Below are 21338 nucleotides of genomic sequence, written 5' to 3' on the forward strand. Positions count from 1 at the left end.
TATATATATATATATATATATATATATATATATATATATATATATATATATATATATACAGTATATATATATATATATATATATATATATATATATATATATATATATATATATATATATATATATATATATATATATATATACAGTATATATATATATATATATATATATATATATATATATATATATATATATATATATATATATATATATATATTGCTTTATTGTCTTACTATTCACTTTTTTCTTTTGATATATTTTTGTTATTGAAGGAATATTCTCCCATTTGCCTCACTGTTCATTATTTACAATATGTGTTTTTGTCAGATATGATGTCTCCTGACATAGCGTACTTCTACTTAACCCCTGTTATAATGTGTTTCTAACTAACTGCTAAGACAGATCTGCAAAAGGGCTTCCCCTAGATGGGTGCATACACAGGTCAAGAGTTCATAGACAGGACTAGGAGGAAAAGCAGATGTGGGTAGATGCAGCATTTTTATACTGCTCTGTGTGTATGCGTGATTTATGATGCTTTATTAAAATTGATATTATCCTGATATCTCTATAAGGAAGTTATGACGCTCAGCTGTGCTTTAATGATTTTTTGCTACAGTTGCTTGCTGCACCCCAGATGTCAGTAGTGTCAAGTATGTCAAGGAGGAGTGATACTTTCACTTGCCCTTTTGTTTCTGTGTGCAGGGGTATCTCTGTGTGCAGACCACAGATTTTTGAGAGATGATTCTGCCTGAGAACAGCTGATGGCAACAACAGAGATTGGGGTTAACTGCTCGGAGGAGTGACCAAGGAGATCTGACGCTGCTGATGGATAAAAGGATGGAGGCAAATTAGTTCAAGAGCTTTTGGACATCCGGACTGCTTGGCTGACGGTTCTTCAAAAGCCCAGGATCCTGATCTTCACTTTATTCACTTATGCTCGATAAATAAATTAATTGATTTTGATTTATTGACTCCTGACCGATTATTGAATTGGGGTGGACTAAGGCAAGTGAGAAATAGTCCAACAGTAGCGGTGCTAAAACAGTGCCAGAACCAATACCTTTGAGTCATAGACTTATGATAGACTTTGTTTACATGGTAGACTCTTAATCAGAGTATTGTCTTAATCATATTAAAATCGGAATATTGGTGTTCATGTAAATGTACTCAGTAAATGTGCCAGATGATGTCGCAAGCTGTGTATTCCTCCGCCTTTAAGTTGATTTGATAGGGCCTCAAATGTGTCATTATGTGTGACATGCTTCCCTTTACATGCAACTTTTTTGTAAAGCATCTGCTTCACGTTGCTGTATGAGAATCCTTGCTTGTTAAATAAAGCCACACTTAAGAACACTTAGTTTAAGCAAATTTGATGAACGCGATTGTGCGTGTCTTTGGCTTGCCATACTGAAGGAAATCACTTACTGGATGTGCTGTACTGCGCGCTTGCCTACGTGCGTGCATTCCTCAAGTGTTACACCCCGTGTGGCTCGGAGGATGAAAAAGGGCTTAACATAATTTTTTACAACCCAATATTTTAAGAATTCCCCTAAGATGTTAGCTACTATGAATCAACACAGACAACGATGTGCCCCCCCCCCCAAAAAAAGTGGTTTGCTTTATTACAATAAAGATTTGAATATCATCCAAAATATATTTACAAATATGTACAATAAATGCAAAAAAGTAAACAAACATACCTAATGGAGGGAAGGAGAATAAGCGGTGCCAAATCAAAGAAAATAACAAATTAACATCCGCTAACTAATCCCTCCCCCACCTCTAAATAACTAAAGAGAAATACGTAAATAATAAAAAAAAAACATCTTCAGCGTCACACACCCCTTACGCCCCATTCACACGGGGCGTCAACGCTTCCCATTCACTTTGAATGGGTGACGTCAGGCGTTGCCGAACTGCATTGTGGATCCGTCTGCGCTGCTTCAGAAGCGTTGCTTGCTGCTGAAGTTGGGAATAGCTCAACTTTTCAAGCGCCGACGGAAGCGTCAGCCAATCAGATCGCTGTATGCAAATACACCAGCTAGACAGTGGCCTATTGCTGACTGAATATCATTGGCTGACGCTTCTATGATGATCGTTTCAGCCCCAACTTCAGACACGCCTTTAGTCAAGCGTTGACGCTGAAGCCCTGTGTGAATGGGGCGTTACTCAACTGCACTCACTGGAAAAAAAACATACAGATAGTAGCACCCGCTTCTATCCTAGTGGAATAACATAAAATCTGCTACGTGTGTGTAAAATGTAAGTCACGTGACATACTTCCCTTTCACTTCCCTCTAAGTACTTTTAACTCACAAACTCTATTTAAAGCGAACCAGAGCACACGATAGGCACAAAAGTCACACAAACAAACAAAGCAGCAACAAGCAACATGGATAATTGCAGACGGTGTCCGTAGTCCTTTAGAGTTGTTTAACATTAAACAGATAGAGATAGTGTGTCAGAATGAGTACCAGTCTGTGCCTTTGATGTACCCCTTGATGCTTCTTAAGTCCTTGTCACAGCACCAGTGGCTTCGAAATTCATTTGCTGATTCGGTCTGGTGCATAACGGTTACAAAAGGTTTCTAACTCTAATTTTAATGTATGCCATCAAATGATTAATGATCTGTATATGATGACTGGAACGACATCCGCTGCGTAAAAACATATGCCAGAATAGTTGGCGGTTCCCCTTAAAAATAAGCAATAAAGGTGCTTTGTGAATATGTACCCCTGTTTACATTTCGGGAGAGCAAGAATTATGTAGCCAGAGGTATGTTCGGCTGCATTTCGTCTTTAAAACTAACACTACAAGGTGGTTTGATTCCTTTTTCCTACCAGCTAACTACTTACCTTCTCGTGCTTTTCCACTGTTACCAATTTTTACAGTGGCTCGCCACGTAGACTTGAGATGCATAGAGGTGTTGACCGTGGCAACGAGGCTTGAGACAAGCAAAGAACTGTTCCAGAAAGCAGGTTAAACAAAAACAAAAGTAAAAAAAATAAAATAAACAAGTAAATAACACGGTGAGATCATGGTAAGTTCTGAAAATGTAGTAAAAATCAGGTGGCTGCAATGGCTTTTCTTTTTATGGATTGCTTTAAAAAAAAAAAAAAAAACGCTGTCATTTGGGTTTATGGAAGTGTGTGAGTGGATCAATAGACCCTTTTCACGATGACGTCACTTCAATTCCCCCTATCGGTGTATTTTTAGTTCCGGTTTACCTTTGAATGAATGGGAGACTTCCCAGGAAAACCTATAATTGAAAAAATTTAACATTGTACATTTTGATTTAAGTCTGTTAAAGTATTGGACATGTCTCCAAATGTTTCTCTTTCAATACTGAACTGCTTTCTGAGATAGAAAATAATTTTTTTAAGTTATTTGGAACAGGAATATTCCATTCCATTTTTTCAGTTTCTCCATTTGAATGAATTAAAACCTTTAGACAGTGTCCTACCACCACCTACTGGGTGGTTTAAATGCAATATCTATATACCTTTTACCCTAATTAGTAATAAGTTACCAATAATTTAATAATCTTATAACACTGAATTTTAATCTTATAACTTTTCTGTTCGAAAACAGCCTTAATGACCATCTAACCATATCTTTAGTAAATATACAGCTAAGTCAATTCTCTATGGGGAGACCATGTTATGTCATGTAAAATGGGTCTATTGGTGCTTTTGAAAACACTATCGGTCGGGTTTAGAGAAGGGGGTGGGTGGAGTTATCGGTCAGTTGGTCAGTGAGTCAGTGAGTCAGCGGCCTCTGTTGGATTTACATAAGAAGATAAGTGCTATAAGTGCTTTTGAAAACACTATCGGTTGGGTTTAGAGAAGGGGGTGGGTGGAGTTATCAGTCAGTTGGTCAGTGAGTCAGCGGCCTCCGTTGGATTTACACAAGAAGAGCAGATATGAAAGGCACTTGCAAAAGAAATTTGAGATCTTAAAATGCATACACAGCGCCCTTTGGTGGATTCACAACAAAAAAAATCTTTTGAACTCTCCAGAAATGTATATAGGGGTCCACAATGGGCTTTTGTTGTAAATAAGGGACTAAGCCGAAGGAAAATAAATGAATAAATCTACTGTTGGCATTTTTATAGGTGATGTCTTCTGTAAGCCAAGGTAAAAAGTATAATAATTAATATTTTAAAAGCTCTAGCACACTTGTATTATTTTTAAGCTTCCCAAAAACAGATGTAAACCTCTGACCCGTTGCTGAAACCCTCTATGCAAATGAGTCAAATATTCCTGGGAATCTGTTTCTAAGCCTTTGCCTTAATACCACATTTCAACCTACAAACCCAAAGGTTCATATTACACACTAGCATATTATGTATATACAGTATTCTCAATATTGTATCTGTCTGTTTTGTTTTTCATCCTATTTTGTCAGTTTCCCACAAAGCGATGAGTCTGATGTCAAATGGAGATTTATGATTATAAATCTTCATGTGTTTGATTGGAAGTGAGATGCTCTTTGACGTCAGGCACGCAGCAGATGTCTGGCCTTTTATAGAGTCACGAATCAAACTCTGTTAGCATTTCAACACCACTCACAGCAGTTGCTATTTACGATCTTATTTGTGTATTTAAAATAAATGAAAATGAAACTAATTCTTTCCGACACCACATGATTGCTGTTTGTTACCTAATGAAGTATACTGGAAAAAGGGGTTTGTTATGAGGGCATCATTACTCGTTCACAAATGTGTCAAGTAATGATTTTTATTTTATTTTTTTTAAGTAAAACACTAAATTAAACCTAAAATCCTAAGTGTTTGAGACACGTTTAAAGCTGCTGTACAATAACAAGTACACTATCTGAATTACATTTGCATTTACATTTAATCTCAACCTCAGGCGACATGACAAGCCCTGCCCATGGATGTCTGATGCACATGGCACACTTTTCTGGAAACACTTCAGCAGAAGTCAAACGTGCTTGGAAAAAGTTTGTTTGCATAAAAAAGCTGTGATGTTTACATTGATGACGATGCTCAATAACAGAATTGTATTAAGCACAACATTCTAAACTATGTGATATTTATTAAATTTTAAATTATGGAAAATTCAAATGATTCCATTTTGAACACAAAGGGCTCTATTTTGACGGTCCATGGGCAGAGCGCAAAACGCAGGGCGCAAACGCTTTCAGGGCGTGTCAGGACGCGTTTTTGCTAATTTAAGGACGGGAAATCTGCCTTGCGCTGCGGCACATGGTCTAAAAGGGTTGAGTTGATTTTCTTAATGAGTTATAGGTGTGTTTTGAGAATAAACCAATTAGAGTCTCATCTCCCATTCCCTTTGAGTCAGCTGCGTCGCGCCAAGAGAGCATTTGCTATTTACAGGACGCAAAGTAAGTCTAAGTGGAAAAAATAGCATTTCACAAGCAAACAGTTGACAGTTTTTTAACAGAAAACTGTTAAACAGAGCATCTACTGCGTGAGAATGAGAGATAAATGATCTACTTTCACTTTCGCTCTTGGATAGGGAAACCTTTACGCACAGACATCAATTAGCCTATAAATAATTAATTTCGTTTGTTAAGCACAAATATTTGTTTCAAAACTATTTCTAAATTCAGTTCTAATTTCCAGCAAACGAATAAACGAACAATAATGACCAAGTGTGGTCAAAATACTGAGTTATTTCCAAATACACCTGCCATGCCCCATATGGTCTTAAACCTGACAGGTGGGCAAATCTAAGCTTGTTTTTAATAAAAACAAATATAAATATGGATATAATAAATAATACTGCTAATAATAATAACATTATACAAAAGCAAATTGTATGAATGAACTGAAAAAGCCTCCCGAGATGAAGAAGACATAAAAGCAGTGGTTTTTCATATTTATGTAGGCTAGAAAATAATATGTTTTGTAATATTTTAATCCTTTATATTTATATTCTATATCTATTCTTATTATATACTATATATATCCTTAATATTTATTCATATTCATATTCATATATCATTTATTCAATTTTTTCATATGTAAAGATATTTGCCTATTGCTTTCTTGTGCGTATTAAGCAGTGCGTATAAGTGAGGCGCAACTCTGCGCCGGAGTTTAGACCGGGTTAGTTTTGGTCTAATGAAAAATCTATTATAGTTTCTCAAAATAGCAACGCGCCAGCGGTCCGCCTCAGAACGCCTTCCTTTTTAGACCAGAACGCCTATGGGCGCACAAATGAGCGCTAAACAGCGTATCGCAACGCCTCAAAACGACTCTTGCGCCAAGCTGAAACTACCAAAAGACTATTACGCTGCGTCTTGCGCCCCACTGCGCCGGGTGTATGATAGGGCCCACTGTGAGAAAATTAATTACAATATAGGAAAATACAAGTACATAGTATGTTCTGCTCTGATTCTACTTTGTATTGATTAATATGTTTATGTTTTCAAATATTTTAATCAGTTGTTAAAGTGGCAGAAAGTAGATTTTTCTGATGAATCAGCTGTTGAACTGCATCCCAATCATCACAAATACTGCAGAAGACCTATTGGAACCAACATGGACCCAAGATTTTCACAGAAATAAGTCAAGTTTGGTGAAGGACATATCATAATTTGGGGTTACATTCAGTATGGGGGTGTCCGAGAGATCTGCAGAATGGATGACAGACTGAGATATCAAGATATTTGTGCTGCCCATTACATTACAAACCACAGGAAAGGACAAATTCTTCAGCAGGATAGCTCTCCTTCTCATACTTCAGCCTCCACATTAAAGTTCCTTATAGGCAAAGAAAGCCTAAGTACTCCAGGATTGGCCAGCCCACTCATCAGACATGAACATTATTGAATTAGTTCATGCTTTTATGACTTCTAGGCTGGATTACTGTAATGCTCTGTTTGCTAGTTGCCCAACATCCTATATTAATACATTTTATCATAATGCAGCTGCCAGAGTTCTTACCAGGTCTAGAAAATATGATCATATCACCCCAATTTTATCCTCCTTACACTGGCTGCCTGTTAAGTTCCCTGTTGATTATAAAATATTGCTACAAAGCTTTAAATAATCTAGCTCCTGTTTATCTAACCAACCTTCTGTCTCGCCACAACCAAACCCGCTCTTTAAAATCTCAAAACTCAGGGCTTCTGGTAGTACCTACAATAGCAAAGTCAAGTAAAGGAGGTCGAGCCTTCTCATTCATGGTTCCTAAACTCTGGAATAGTCGAGACTCAGACACACTCTCTCAGTTCGAAGCTAGTTTAAAGACCTGTCTTTTTAGTAAAGCATCCACACAATGCATCACATAACGATATGATGCATGAGTCCAGAAATAACACTTTCTTTGTCATTCCAGATGACTTTATTAATAAGTTATTTCAGTCATTGCAGTTGTCCAAGTTGATGGGAGTCATACACAATATTAATTATTTTTCCACTGCACCATGACTTTATATTCTGTACTGTACATCATTTTTGTCAAGTGACAAGACTTTTGTCTAAGCAAAGTTAGATCCAAATTTTGTCCAAATTAAATAATTAAAAATCATGATCAAATTTTATTTTGGTCAAATTAGTATAATCTAGAGGACTTTGCCTTTAATATAAGCCACTTCTGATACCAAATAATCAACTGGAAGTCAAGTTATTATTTGTTGTTTCTCAAACTTGGATAGACTTTCTCTATATAAATAGAGCGACTATAAAGAGCTATTGGCTTAGGATATCCCATGATGCCGAATTTACTTATAAATATGAAATTTTATTTGAAATATAACTGCCAAAAGAATAAAAAAATGAATGAATCAGCAGCAGGATTATACACCTAATCAAATATCGAAACTGTATGTAAATATTAAAATGCAAAAAAATAAAAAATAACTATTTGTAAGACTGAAAAAAATATTTGAATGAATAGCATGGTTTTGTTTCTGATGCACACATGAAGCTCATGGTGTTTCAACGTCTGCTGTTTCATTACATAAGGGTTACTCATAGCTGCCGACATTTGTCTCTGAAAATTTCGGGAGACCAGTTGTTGTGAGGGGGAGTGAGATGTCTAAATAACACTGTTGCAAGCCAGGCGGGTTCATAATTGTATTGTGATGTTAGTAACTGTACTATGGAGCAGGTTGCTGGCAGCCGCTGCGATCTGATACTACCAAAGTTGGCGACCCAGGGGTGTTACAGTGCAGGCTGTATCAAAAGTTAAGAACCAGGGTGGGGGTGAAATTACAGTATTTTTCCGAGAGAAATAACAAAACGGGAGGGTGGTGGGAGATGGGTCTGGAGACGGGAGTGTTGGCAGGTATGGAGTTACTTCAACAATACTTTACTGTTTTGTGTGAGGAATAAACTACAGTCATATCATGTACAGTACTAAAACTCAGAATCTTTTTGACAACCTGTTTAAAGTTTGATTTGACTTCAAGAAATTGTGACAGAAAAAAATATATGAATGTCGTTTTAAATGTTGCCTTGGCAAGTGTGTGTGTCTCTGTGTCTATCTGTCTCTCTCTCCCATTTTTTACATCTGCAGGCCCCGCCCTAGTTACGCAGACGACATGCCCTGGGATTGGATGGAGTGACCCAGGGAGTCCTTTAAAAAGGGAAAAATGGGCGTGGGGTGGGAGACCGAGTTTTCTTGGCATGTTGTTGTGCGTTTAGTGTGATATAAAAAAAACCTATTTTTGTTGCTAAGTGTTGTTGTTGATTGTGTTTCCTGTGTTGGTGTGTAAGTTTTGACTCTTTGTTGTATATCCATCTGTGTTTTTCCCCTTCTATTATTTTGTTTTGGTTTGTTTGTTAATATTGTAAAGATTGACTATTGTACACGGTTAAGAGGCAGTAGGGGTTGGACACCACACTTTTTTTATTTAAATATTTTCTCCTGTTTTTGTTCATGGTCAGAGAAGAAGGGGTAGATTTTTTAATTTTTTTATTTGTTATTTTGTTAAGTGTAGTTAGTTTCATTTGGGTGTTTAGTAAGTGTGTACTTTTTGTTCATTGTTTTTCTTTGGGTCCACTCTAAGGTAGTTGGCTTCACGTTTTTGGGTGATAAAAAAAAGACAAATAAAGAGACCCGACACCAAAGGGTCATAAAAGTGAATTTTATTTGTCGGGTGATCTTTTATGTTGCAGCTTTGTCTCTAGATCAGGGTTGTAACATAAATTTTACAAGCTGTTTTAGTACTTCAACATCGAATTTAATCATTAAAATTAAATCATTTAATAATTAAAACAGAAGCCAGAAATGATACAAATTAAAACTTAAAATTAACACAGATTAAGTAACAATTTTCACCATTTATTACTAGCTTATTACCTGCCTATTGACTTGCCAACCACACCCCTTTACCAAACATTTACTGGGGTTTATGACATCATCAAACCGGATGTATTTACTAAGGTCCCACAAGCTTCTTTTGATGTAGTCTTACTCAGAGATGCTGTTAATGTTCACACAGCTAAATTATACTAAAACTAAGTTTAAAATAAGATATTGTTGTGGACCACTCATCAATCTGGTTGTCTTTCCCCTTATTGCTCTCGACCTAACAGTGTTGTTAAAAAAAAAAAAAAAGGAAAAAACCCAGTAAGTTCTGAAACACATCAAGCCTCAGCCAGGTAAATATGAAGGATCAGGAGTGCCAGTTAGAAATAAAATGAAGAATCTAATGATCAATAAAATTTAATTGATCGTTAGATCATTAATACGAAAAGTTATTTCGTATTAATTATGATCTCATTCTTACAATTTAGTACAATTTGCTTATCCCCCAATGACAGTTGGGTTTAGGGGTTGGGATTGGTGCCACGCCTCCTTTTTAAAATTTAACATTTTTGTATGACTGAACGGATTTGTACAAATGAACCACTAAACTGACAAAGCATAAAGTAGTTATGTTTCCTCATGACAAGATCAGGCTGGGCAAGCATATAGTTTAAACATAAACTATACAAATGTGATCAGTCACTATAGATATTTTTAATAATATTAATAAGCTTTAATTTCTATTAAATAGATTATAAACCACCTCCATTTCACACTATCCCGCACTTCTGAATGACTGGTATTTGAATGCTTCTGTTTTGTTGAGTCTGGTTCTGTCGTCTCATGGACAAAGGGTCTATTGGTATCTTGTTGTTAGGGCACAGTGTTGCTGCACTGCTCTCTAGCAGCATGTTGTTTTAATAATGCCGTTAGATTCCAAATGATGTTGCTTGTAGATTTATGAGATTCCTTCATACCTTTTGGCCACTAGGTATACTTCACGTGTGAACAACAAAGAGTCAGTAATGACATCCAAAAATGAAACTTCTGCCATCGTTTAATCCCCTTCTCATTGTTCTAAACGTACATACCTTTCTTTCTTGTGTGGAATGTGAAAGATTATGTTGTGAAGAATGTTGCTAACAGTTTCAGTTCCCATTGACTTTAACTGCATGGGCAAAAAAAATACAATGGGAAGTCAATGGAAACTATTTGTCTCACAACTTTCTTCAAAATATCTTTTGTGCTGAACAAACTGTTTTGTAACTATTTAAAAGTAAATACATGATTTATTTGTATTAAACTCTCAATATGACACTTAAAGCAATGGTTTGGTAATCCTTATTAACAATTGTGCACTTTTATAAATAAGTCTTCTAACAAGTTTCTCTCTCAAGTGGCTCCATTGTTGTCAATAAGGAAAAAAAAGAGAAAAAAAATTATTAGCTTCAGATAAATCCAGAAACAAATCTAAACAATCAAGATATTTTTATATCAGGATCCATTTCTGTTTATTTGTCATGTCAGATTCAAAAGGTCACTTTTGTAGTGATCAGCGGTGAAGTCAGGAACTTGTGAAAATCAACTTGTGGAAATTAATTTCCAAGGTGTCTGAAACCATTGCTTCAGGACTACCACCTCCAGAAATCTGCATGTCCCAGATTTCGGGGAACTCTACCTTCAATGATAAAGACATTGGCATGTCCCCGAACATCAGAACCACCAACTCCAGAGATCTCTAGTTCTGCATGTTCCAGAATCTCCAGATTTCTTCTTCTCAAAGCACAAGAGAGCTAAGTCAGTTCCATGCCTCAAGACCTGTAAGTAGATCCAGCTTATTCCAACCACTGCATCTAAATATATCACTTCCCAAACCTCTAACAGAGACCTTAGTGTGTTTCAGAATAAGATATTTTAATACATGTTTATAACTGATATTGATAAATAACAAAAACGTCCTCAGTTGTTTGTCATTTTAGAATAAGATTTACCTTATCAGACTTGTCTTTAGAAAGGATAAGTTATTAATCACAATCCTCAACTCAATCACCATCATGATTCATGCCTAGCATTTCATTTATTTTACATTTAGCCATTTTAGTTACCCTTGTTTACTCTTTTGTTAATAAATACACATGTATTACAATTGTGTCTTCCTTGAGTTGATAATACAGAAAAAGGCTCTACAAGCCAGACGATCTCATTATCCTTCAGAATTGGACAGATAATAAAAACCTTTAACTTTGGAAATTTCAGTTAACAATATATGATTGTTAATTATTTTGACAGGTGAAGCTGTCTGGTGCCCGTTTAAAAGGAGTTATTTATCTGTTATTGCAACATTATTTTGTGCCCTAAATATTTTAAAGGCTAAAATATCAATATTAATAATGCTAAAATATTGATGTTATTTTTTGTGATGAATTCAATTATGACTGTTCTATTCTATTCTAACAATACAATAGAGTGGAGTAGAGTTGTATGCAAAAACCCGAAAGCGAGTTAGCATTTTAGCAGTTCCGGTTCCCTCGTCCCAAAGTCAAAGGGTTTTTTGAATGGGGTTTCAGTTAAATCGCTTGAATAAGGTTTGTGGCAAACAAACTCAAGATACTTTCACGTTTTACTCTATGACAGTTACATCACACTCTTGATTTTTTAATCGGTTATGCTTCTTAAAAAAGCTGGTTGCTATCAAGTTGCTAAATGGGACTACAGGCAGTGTCGGAGACATTTTACGTCATCGAGTTGATCAGGTCTGGACTGGAGCGCAACTCGCTGGAGTTGGGCATTTGGATTTGTCTGTTATTTAAGTATTTTCATAAATAGTATTTCATAGTTTGTTCATAATTGGGAAATAATATTGTGTTTAGATAATTCCTACACATGTAAAGGCTGTCGAGACGGATTAATTTGTTGATCATGTATTTTAATTAATATAATGAAGATACTGCTTACGAGTGCACCCTGTCTCTCTCTTGCTCTCAGTGATGCAAACATGTGAAAAAATGTGTAAAAATACACACATATTAACGTAATTTTAACGTGATCAAGTGAATTTTCGTCGGGTTTTTCTTCATCTGAAGACATTTAACTATGTCATAACTGCAATATTTACACTCCTCTATAAAATCTAGCAGATGTGACTATATGGGCTGTTTTTCGGGACATAAAAGAATATTTAATGTTGTTCTCGATCCAAGATGAAACTTGCAGGCATTTGATAGACTTGTCCCTCACGGCTCATTTCTGTCGTCTGTTAAGGTAAGGGGTGACGTAGTGGCGCAGTAGGTAGTGCTGTCGCCTCACAGCAAGAAGGTCGCTGGTTCGAACCTCGGCTCAGTTTGCATGTTCTCCCTGCATTCGCGTGGGTTTCCTCCAGGTGCTCCGGTTTCCCCCGCAGTCCAAAGACATGCGTTACAGGTGAATTGGGTAGGCTAAATTGTCCATAGTGTGTGTGGATGTTTCCCAGAGATGGGTTGCGGCTGGAAGGGCATCCGCTGCGTAAAAACCTGCTGGATAAGTTGGTGGCTCATTCCGCTGTGGTGACCCTGGATTAATAAAGGGATTAAGCCGACAAAAAAATGAATGAATCAATGTTAAGGTAAGCAGGCTGTGTGCACGCGAGCGATAACGTTACACTTATTTAAATGTCTTATGCTATGTAGGCACATTTATACATATAGTTTTTAAAACTTTTACAATGACCGTAAAGCAAAAAAGATGTATTTCCCACGTAAAAACAATCAAAAAGGCATGTAGGTCTATGTGTTTTTGCGTATTTATTTGCTTATAATATATAGCGTGGATTACAATATAATAAACAGAGAGATTAACTCTTTGTCATGGACAATATTTCTAAAAAAATAAGCTTGAAGAGTCGTCTATAGCAGGGTGGTGCTGACATCACAGGCGAGCGCCCCGAGGGCACTGTAGTCCGTTTATAGCCTAATGTTAGCTTTTCAGTTCTTGCATTTGCATTTAGGATCCAAAAGTGCTCAAATTTGTATTTTCGTGTGAGGATTATCCGGCTGGACAAAACGTGTAAGTGTAATGAACAGTGTTTCATCACAGAGCTTATTATTTGCAATCTTCCAAAAGCCTATGGAAAAATCCTATAGGGATTTTATCGAGGGAACCAGTTTTATGCTGGCAGCCGATTAGCCCACAAAGTGACGTAATCTAATAGAAGTAAATTCTGAAAGAGGGTAGCACAGTGGCTCAGGGGTTGGAATTGTCGTCTCACAGCAAGAAGGTTACTTTCGAGTGCCATCTGGGTCACTTAATTACCATGTCCAGGAATGCATCTGGACTTCCTTTTAGGATACTTCTCAAGTATATTAATAAGTGCAACAAATATTAACTTAATGTGTCCAATAGAATGTTTTTAGCATGAGACGCTTTAGTTATCATGGTCTGAATTCCACAGCAGTGACATACCTGTAGCATCTCATTTTGAAGAATATTATTGAATATAACTAAGTAATGTAAATATTTAATATATAATATTTAATTTATAATTTTAATTTTAGGGCAAAACGGTGACTCTGGTTAGCTCTGTCACCTCACAGCAAGAAGGTCGTTATTCAAGTTTTGGCTAGGCTAGTTGGCATTTCTGTCTGGCGTTTGCATGTTCTCCCTGTGTTCTCATGAGTTTCCTCCGGGTGCACCTGTTTCTTGTTGGCATTCGCTATAGGTGAATTGGATTAACTAATATTGGCCATAATGTAAGAGTGTATGGGTGTTTCCCGATACTGGATTGCAGCTGAAAGGCCAACTGCTGAACCTATGATGGAATAGTTGGCATTCAGTTTGGTGACCATTACGTAAGGGACTGAGCCGAAGGAAAATGTACAAATGAATATTAATCGAAAAAACATTAATAATATACAAATAACAATCAAATTATTATAATGTAATATTAGATTTACCTTTGCTGTTTATTCATTGTAAAACAGAAGATGTTGTATGTTCCATGCCACAGCCACAATATAAATACGAAAGATAATTCAGACAGTTTATCTCACAATTCTGAATTGAGTACATCTTTCAGTTATAACTTTATAACACATAATTGTGACTGCAATTTTATTTCATTGAATTCAAAAGCTGTTCTGGCAAGGGTTAGTAGTAAATCTAAGAACTCACTTAGGAACAAGCAAAGACAAGTTCAAATAAAACATTTATGAGAAAAAGGTAAAAATTGAGAAATATAAACACAATTGATAAAAAAAAGTCAGAATTAAGATTTGAAACAAAAAAAGTAATTATGACAGTGCTGCGCATGTGATTCAATATAGCTTCATAAAATCACAGAGAAAATGACTTAAAATATTTGTCTGATATCTTTCACAACACACGTCCTTATAGTGACCTTATGTCTTATGTCTCAGTAGCTTAAATAAAGGAGTTACGTTACAGCAACACCGTGTAATTCTGAAATGTAAGTGTAAAAGAAAGAATATAGACTGCAGCATAAATTTGAGAAAAGGTTTGAGGTTGGCCACTCTGATATACAAGCACTTCATGAGCACATGTGGCCACAGCGAAAGCCTTTTCTCAGTTTACAATCAATAAACGTTGTGTGATAGCAGTAGAGGAGGACTGTTCAGGGAGAAAAGAAAGAAACCAGACTATTTTCTCCTCCATTTGCCAATGAATCAATAAATACACGTCGGCTTCACCATTGTGTGGACCACACAAATATTTTCCACAGGTCACAGTGGGAGTGCTTTAGATTGATATCACACAACCATCTCCACTATTGTTCCATTACACTCTATTACATTGTTTAGTATCTCGTATTAGCTGATATAGGCATTTTATTTTTATTTTTTTGCTTTAAATCATGCAATATTGTATTATCTGCATATATGGAATTTACAGCTATATTTTTCATATTAAGATAAACGGTTTAAAACTGTGTATACATTAAAGATAACTGTTGAAACTAAACAGTGCTGTGTAATAGACATATACAAATCTCTTGTTATACCTTTTCTTAACTGTTTGGGCTGCTGGAACATATCTTGCTGACACACTTGTAAGCTAATGAACATTTTACACTTTAATATTAAAGGTCAAGGTCTGAACAAAACATAAAACCCTAGAAAAACGAAAAATAATAACACTTGCCGTGGCAAACAAAGTTAATTTGCGTCCTGTCATGTTTTGTGAAGGATAGCAGACGGACTCGAAGGCGGGAAAAAATGCTAATCATCAGGTTTGCTTTGGACGGTTTTTAAACATAATACACGGCTAAGACGGAATAAGAATATTCTTGCTAAAATAATATTGCTACGTTTGTTAAACGTTTTTATTTTATGTAGTAAAATCTTAAGTAAATGTTTACCAAGACGGAGAAATGCACAATAGTCCTACTAAATAGAACAACGGCGCCATCGGCTGTTCATCTTGTGTATTTGATTCTCACATCACGCCTTTCAATTTGAATATTCCTAGGGATTTTTTACGTTTTTTTTTTTTTTTTTCATCAAACTGATGACCAAGTTATCTAAAAAAAACTGAGATTTAGTTATAGCTTTACTTAATAAAATCTATGGGCTGCTTTTAAATTACTTTTTAGGACTACTTTATAGGCAAAAATTTCAGTTGAAATTACTGAAGAAATGCCAAGTTAAGAAAAAAAAAATCATAAATCAATCCATATTGGTTGTATAACTAATTTCAAATAAAGAAATGAAAGCATTCGTTGTGACTTAAACGTTTTCATTTTTTAGTTTATGGTTATTCAACCCAATATAGATCTTCTGACTTATTTCTTAACATGGCAATTTGTAATTATTTTGTCCAACAGCATTAACTATTTCATATTAGATGTTTGAGTAAAATGTAATATTTACAATTATTTTGATATTATTTATATATATTTTTAAAAATCCAAAAAGTAAATTCAAGATTTGGTAGACTATATTTTTAATTTTAATATCACACCAGGTGAAAACAATTACCATTTTCTTTGATAAAATGTTCTAGAAATTTGGAAGAGAGGTTGAAGACTGTACAATGCTACGAACTTATACAACATTACCATTTTACTCAAATAGATACCAATTTTATACAGATAAACCAATAAAATCTCTTTGACCACTTACACTTATTCCACAAAAATCAAACACTTGCTCATAAAACTCCAATTTAAAGTAAAATACATTAGCAAAAGTGTAAATACTTGTTGGCGGTCTGAGGTGCCCCGAGTTAACCTCTTATATGACCACACATAATTAAAATGGCAGTGACATCTTAAGCAAAAGGATCTTCGTCCCTATTTAAACCCAGATTAGAGCTCCATCCAGCGCAATCCTAAGAGTTCCCAAATATAGTTCAGGAGACCTAAAGAGTGAGATTAGTTAGCAGCTAATGACAAAACCTATAGTAGGTTGCACATGAAAACATGAATGACAAACGCAACAGTGTATGCATAAACATATACATATATTTTATTGGAAAACACTGATACACATTTAACATATTATCCATACAGATTTCACATGTCTAGTATTCTCCGTCCGGCTGCTCAATTTCTAACCCTGCCATCACAAAACCGCCATTATCAGAGTAAGATAAGCAATGTGAAGCTCTTCCATGTGAGTAATACAGTTGGGCTAGAAAAAGAGAAATAAATAACCCAATTATTAGACCAATAACAAGCCCTTCATAGTCTTACTAGCAACATAATTGGAGACGTTGTCTGTTCGCCTCCTCGAAAATCACCCACGGGTTCCACCGTTTATCGTCATCTTGCAAGCAGAGCGCAAATGAAAATTATTCGAAGCACTTGACGAGATTGTGACAAACCCACGAGAGCAAGAGACAAATGAGCCATAAAAGCAGCAGAAGCAGCAGGTTCCTCTTCTGTGGTTTAATGTATAATCTACACCAAAGTGCAAATATATATATATATAGATATAGAGATATTTGTGTGTATATTCATAAATTGATAACATACTTCTTAATTGACAACAAGTTCTCTTGCAACAAAGTTAATGCTTTACGAGAAATTATGGCACGTTTCAAGACCATGGATCAAACAAAAGTCACAGACCTAACTAGAACAATAGGCGATGCAAAGCTTACCAAACGTTAATATTGGAGAACGGTACATTTTGAAAGCATAACACTGAGCGCATTGTGATTATCTATGCAACTATGTATTTATACAGTAATGCTATTCCGTCACGTTTCCATTCTGCTGTACACACTTTGCATCTCGACGCTCCCACAAAGTTTAAAGTCATCAGACCACATTAAAATAAAGGTTTAAGCCAGCCAACAGAAACCACTGGCAACCAAGTACATGCCTTATAGCCCATAAAGACACTCTCTAAGTCGTACGTCGCCATTTTACAGAGTATGAGTATGACGTCAGGTTTTTACAATATGTACGTCTTCAGAAACATCCGGTTTTTGTTCCGTTTGGAGCCCTAAAAAGGAGAAGGCAATACCCGAAAGCATGACTTCACCACAGGGGTCACACGCAATTGTGTTTGCTAACTTTTTATTGAAGGCAGCACAGTGACCCTGGACTATTTACCACAATGTTTTAGCATTATCAAGGTTATAGGTTAATTATTTTAATGTACTCTATTTTTGAGCGATGAAAGAACACTCATGAAAGAAGATGTTCTCTGCGTTTGAAACGCTGCGTGGACTTCAACTCGTGTGCGACTAAAGTTCTGTCCTCAAAATGTTTGTCAGGTCTGGAGACGTTTGCTCCAAAAGGGCTCATGCAGTTATGCTTGGTCCATTCACTTCTGCTGGGACGATTCTACTAGTATTTTTCCACAAATTGTTTCTAAAATTTAATATACGTTTGTTTTTGTTTTTTTTTTTTTTGGTAAGAGATCAGAGAATTTGACATTCTAATAACTCTCTGAAGTAAACTTTAGATTTTTTTTCTTTTTAAAGACAGAGTGATCTTAGTAGGACAAGCAATGTAAGAGAGAAAGAGAGATACAGAATAAGACAATTCTTCACTTTGCAGTCATCATTTGGACAAACTCTGTAAAGAGAGAAAGACATAATAGATAAGTCACAATAAACAGATGAGAAATTTAAAAAAAATCCCATTTTGATACCTTTATACATTCACTGAGGAATGTACCGGACAGTACTGTTATCGATTTTAAGCAGCAATTGCACAATTCTGCTAGCCCTATTTTTTTTTCCACTTGGTTTCAAGTAGGCTCACACAAATCCTGGGACAGAAATTCGCACAGAACTAACAGATGGTTGACTCTGTCATCCCATCTATTTACTTGTATTCTTATTATATTCTTGCTATTATTTATATTTATATAAAAGTAAGTAAGGGCTGAACAATATATTGTTTGAGCATCAATAACGCAATGTGCATATCCACAATAATCACATTGCAGAATTAGATAAATATATTATTATATAAAATCGTTTATACAATGATGACCACGTTATTTGTACGTTTGATTGTTCAATTTCTATATTTGAGTCCCCATGAAACCATAAAGTGCATTGTCACTTTTGTCTTTGCTGTCGTATTTATATATGCTTATATTTTATTATATTTTATGCAGATGCACTAAATGGAAAAATATTTGATCACCCCAATCGATCTAAAACAATGAGATCTTTTCAAATAGAGCTATTCAAATTATCTGCTGAAATTATATTTATATCAAAATATATATTGCAGCAATGTCAGAATTTTCAGCTTTTTCAGATTTTAGATAGATAGATAGATAGATAGATAGATAGATAGATAGATAGATAGATAGATAGATAGATAGATAGATAGATAGATAGATAGATAGATAGATAGATAGATAGATAGATAGATAGATAGATAGATAGATAGATAGATAGATAGATAGATAGATAGATAGATAGATAGATGCATTTGTACGATTTGTAAAGAAGATTTTCTGTCTTTAGATGTCTCATGTAAGAAATACTGTAGTATTGTTTACCAAAGTAGTTCCAACTGATTACATTTTAAACTTCGGTCACACTTTATTTTGATGGTCCGTTTGTTGAATTTAAGTAACATTGTATCTACATGCCAAAAAAATATCATTAGATTATAAGTAGACTGTTAGGTTGGGGTTAGGGTTAGTGCATGTTTACATGTACTTGCTAAGTTTCTTATAGTCAGATCAATGTCTGTTCAGCAGCAACATACATTAAGCAGACAGTCTACTAATACTCAAATGGGCCATCAAAATAAAGTGTTACCTAAACTTTAAATAAAATTATAAGTTTGAAATTAATTATTTGTTAAAAGGATAGTTCACCCACAATTGAAAAGTCGGTCATCATTACCCTTCACTTTATCCAAACCTGTCTTCCTGAGTTTCTTTCTTCTTTGAACACAATGAAAGACGTTTAAAATATGCTGAAATGTGTAACCATTGACTTTAAGACTATGGAGGTTAATGGTTACAGGTTTCAGCATTTTAACTTTTGTGTTCAGCAGAAGAATCACAGAGATTTATAACCACTTGAGGCTGAGTAAATAGTGAATAAATGTTCATTTTTGGGTGAATTATGCTTTTAATGTTTCTGCTCCTATTATCTCAAAATCATTCGGCAGAAATCTGCAGATTTCTTTAAATATTAGACACAGAAATAACAAATCAAATAAAAAGCTGGGTTAATTTAACTAATCAAGGTATCCAAGAATCACTCAAACACAGCTTACAAACAATACATTGAATTTCAAATGTATGGTCACTAAGGCCTAACATCTGATTAAAAGTACAGTAAATAACTAATATGGTAAAACATTATTACAATTTAAAATAGCCACTTTCCATGGCCAGCAAATACAATTTAAATTTATTCTCCTGTTGATGAAAACGAAGTTTCAGCTTCATCACCCTAGTCTTCAATGTGACACGATCAAATATGAATATTTGATGCTAAATAAATATTTATTACTGCAACTATCAATGAGGAAAGCAACTGTGCTGCTTTAGGTTTTAGTGAAAACCAGGAAACATTTTTCAGAATTATTTGATGAATAGACAGAGTTAAAGTTTATTATTTAAAATGTAAAAGATTCAAAATAGCATTGGAAATAAAGATGCAAGCCTGACACTTGCCTAGCAAACGCCACTAATTATCAGGTACAAGTCCCTGCTATTTTTAGACTTTTCACCCTGGCACTGCATTTCATTACACCACCATATTTAAGACCTGATGTGTTGAACATTCAATGCAGGTGTAAAGAATGAATCTCAACACAATTTCTCTAGAGGGCCAATTAAAAACACGAACACCATCTAATCTCACTACTGAAATAAGTACAAAATTGACTCACGTTTGCATGAATGTGACGTTGGTTAAATAATACGAATCAATATCCCTCTCACCTTCATAGTTGACCTGACCGTCTCCATCAATATCCGCCTCTCGGATCATCTCGTCCACTTCCTCATCCGTCAACTTCTCGCCCAGGTTGGTCATGACGTGACGGAGCTCAGCTGCACTGATGTAGCCGTTTCCATCCTAAGAAAGAGAGAATATAAAAAGAAAACTGGCTCAAACCACAAATATCATGAAGCTGATACCTTGCATGAACTAGATAAAAAAAATATAAGATAAAAGCATCTTTTAAAGTCTGGGACACACCAAGCTGATGGCAAATAACTAGTGCTGACATAACTCAACTGTGTTTTACCCTGGTAATTATTAAAAAGTATTTAAAAATACAAATTTTTGCATAAGAAGGGGCAGCAAAGATTGTACTACTTGCAGAAATGACGTTAATTCAATGACTACATTTACATGGATATCAGTAATTGAATTATTTGCTTTCATCTGAATATAATTAAGGCGTTTACATGAGTTGGTTTTTGAATGTTCCTTTCATTACCCCGTTTTACGAGTTATCGCACATCATTCGATTAACGTCATTGCGTCACAACACGAGCCATGTTTACTCTGGAGTTTCATGTAATTTTGGGTGATTTATTTTTAGTTTGGCGACATTAACTGCAGTTTTGCACTTTCACTTTAATTCTGAAACATTTCAGGCACGCCCCACATGACAAACGAGATATTGGATGCATGTATAAACTACTGGAAGAGTGTTGT

General features: G+C 35.3%; 1 protein-coding gene across 1 annotated transcript in view; it reads right to left on the reverse strand.

Annotated features, from left to right (window-relative positions):
- Nucleotides 1-16681: 16681 nt before the first annotated feature.
- Nucleotides 16682-21338, reverse strand: part of calm3a (calmodulin 3a (phosphorylase kinase, delta)) — a 37988-nt gene continuing 33331 nt past the window's right edge. Inside the window, 2 exon segments of the mRNA NM_182967.1 lie at nucleotides 16682-18267; nucleotides 20615-20750. Of these exon segments, the coding sequence (NP_892012.1) occupies nucleotides 18239-18267; nucleotides 20615-20750 (165 nt within the window). The 3' untranslated portion in view covers nucleotides 16682-18238.

The sequence above is a fragment of the Danio rerio genome, chromosome 15, assembly GCF_052040795.2.
Source record: "Danio rerio strain M-AB ecotype USA chromosome 15, GRCz13ab, whole genome shotgun sequence".
Lineage (NCBI taxonomy): Eukaryota > Metazoa > Chordata > Actinopteri > Cypriniformes > Danionidae > Danio > Danio rerio.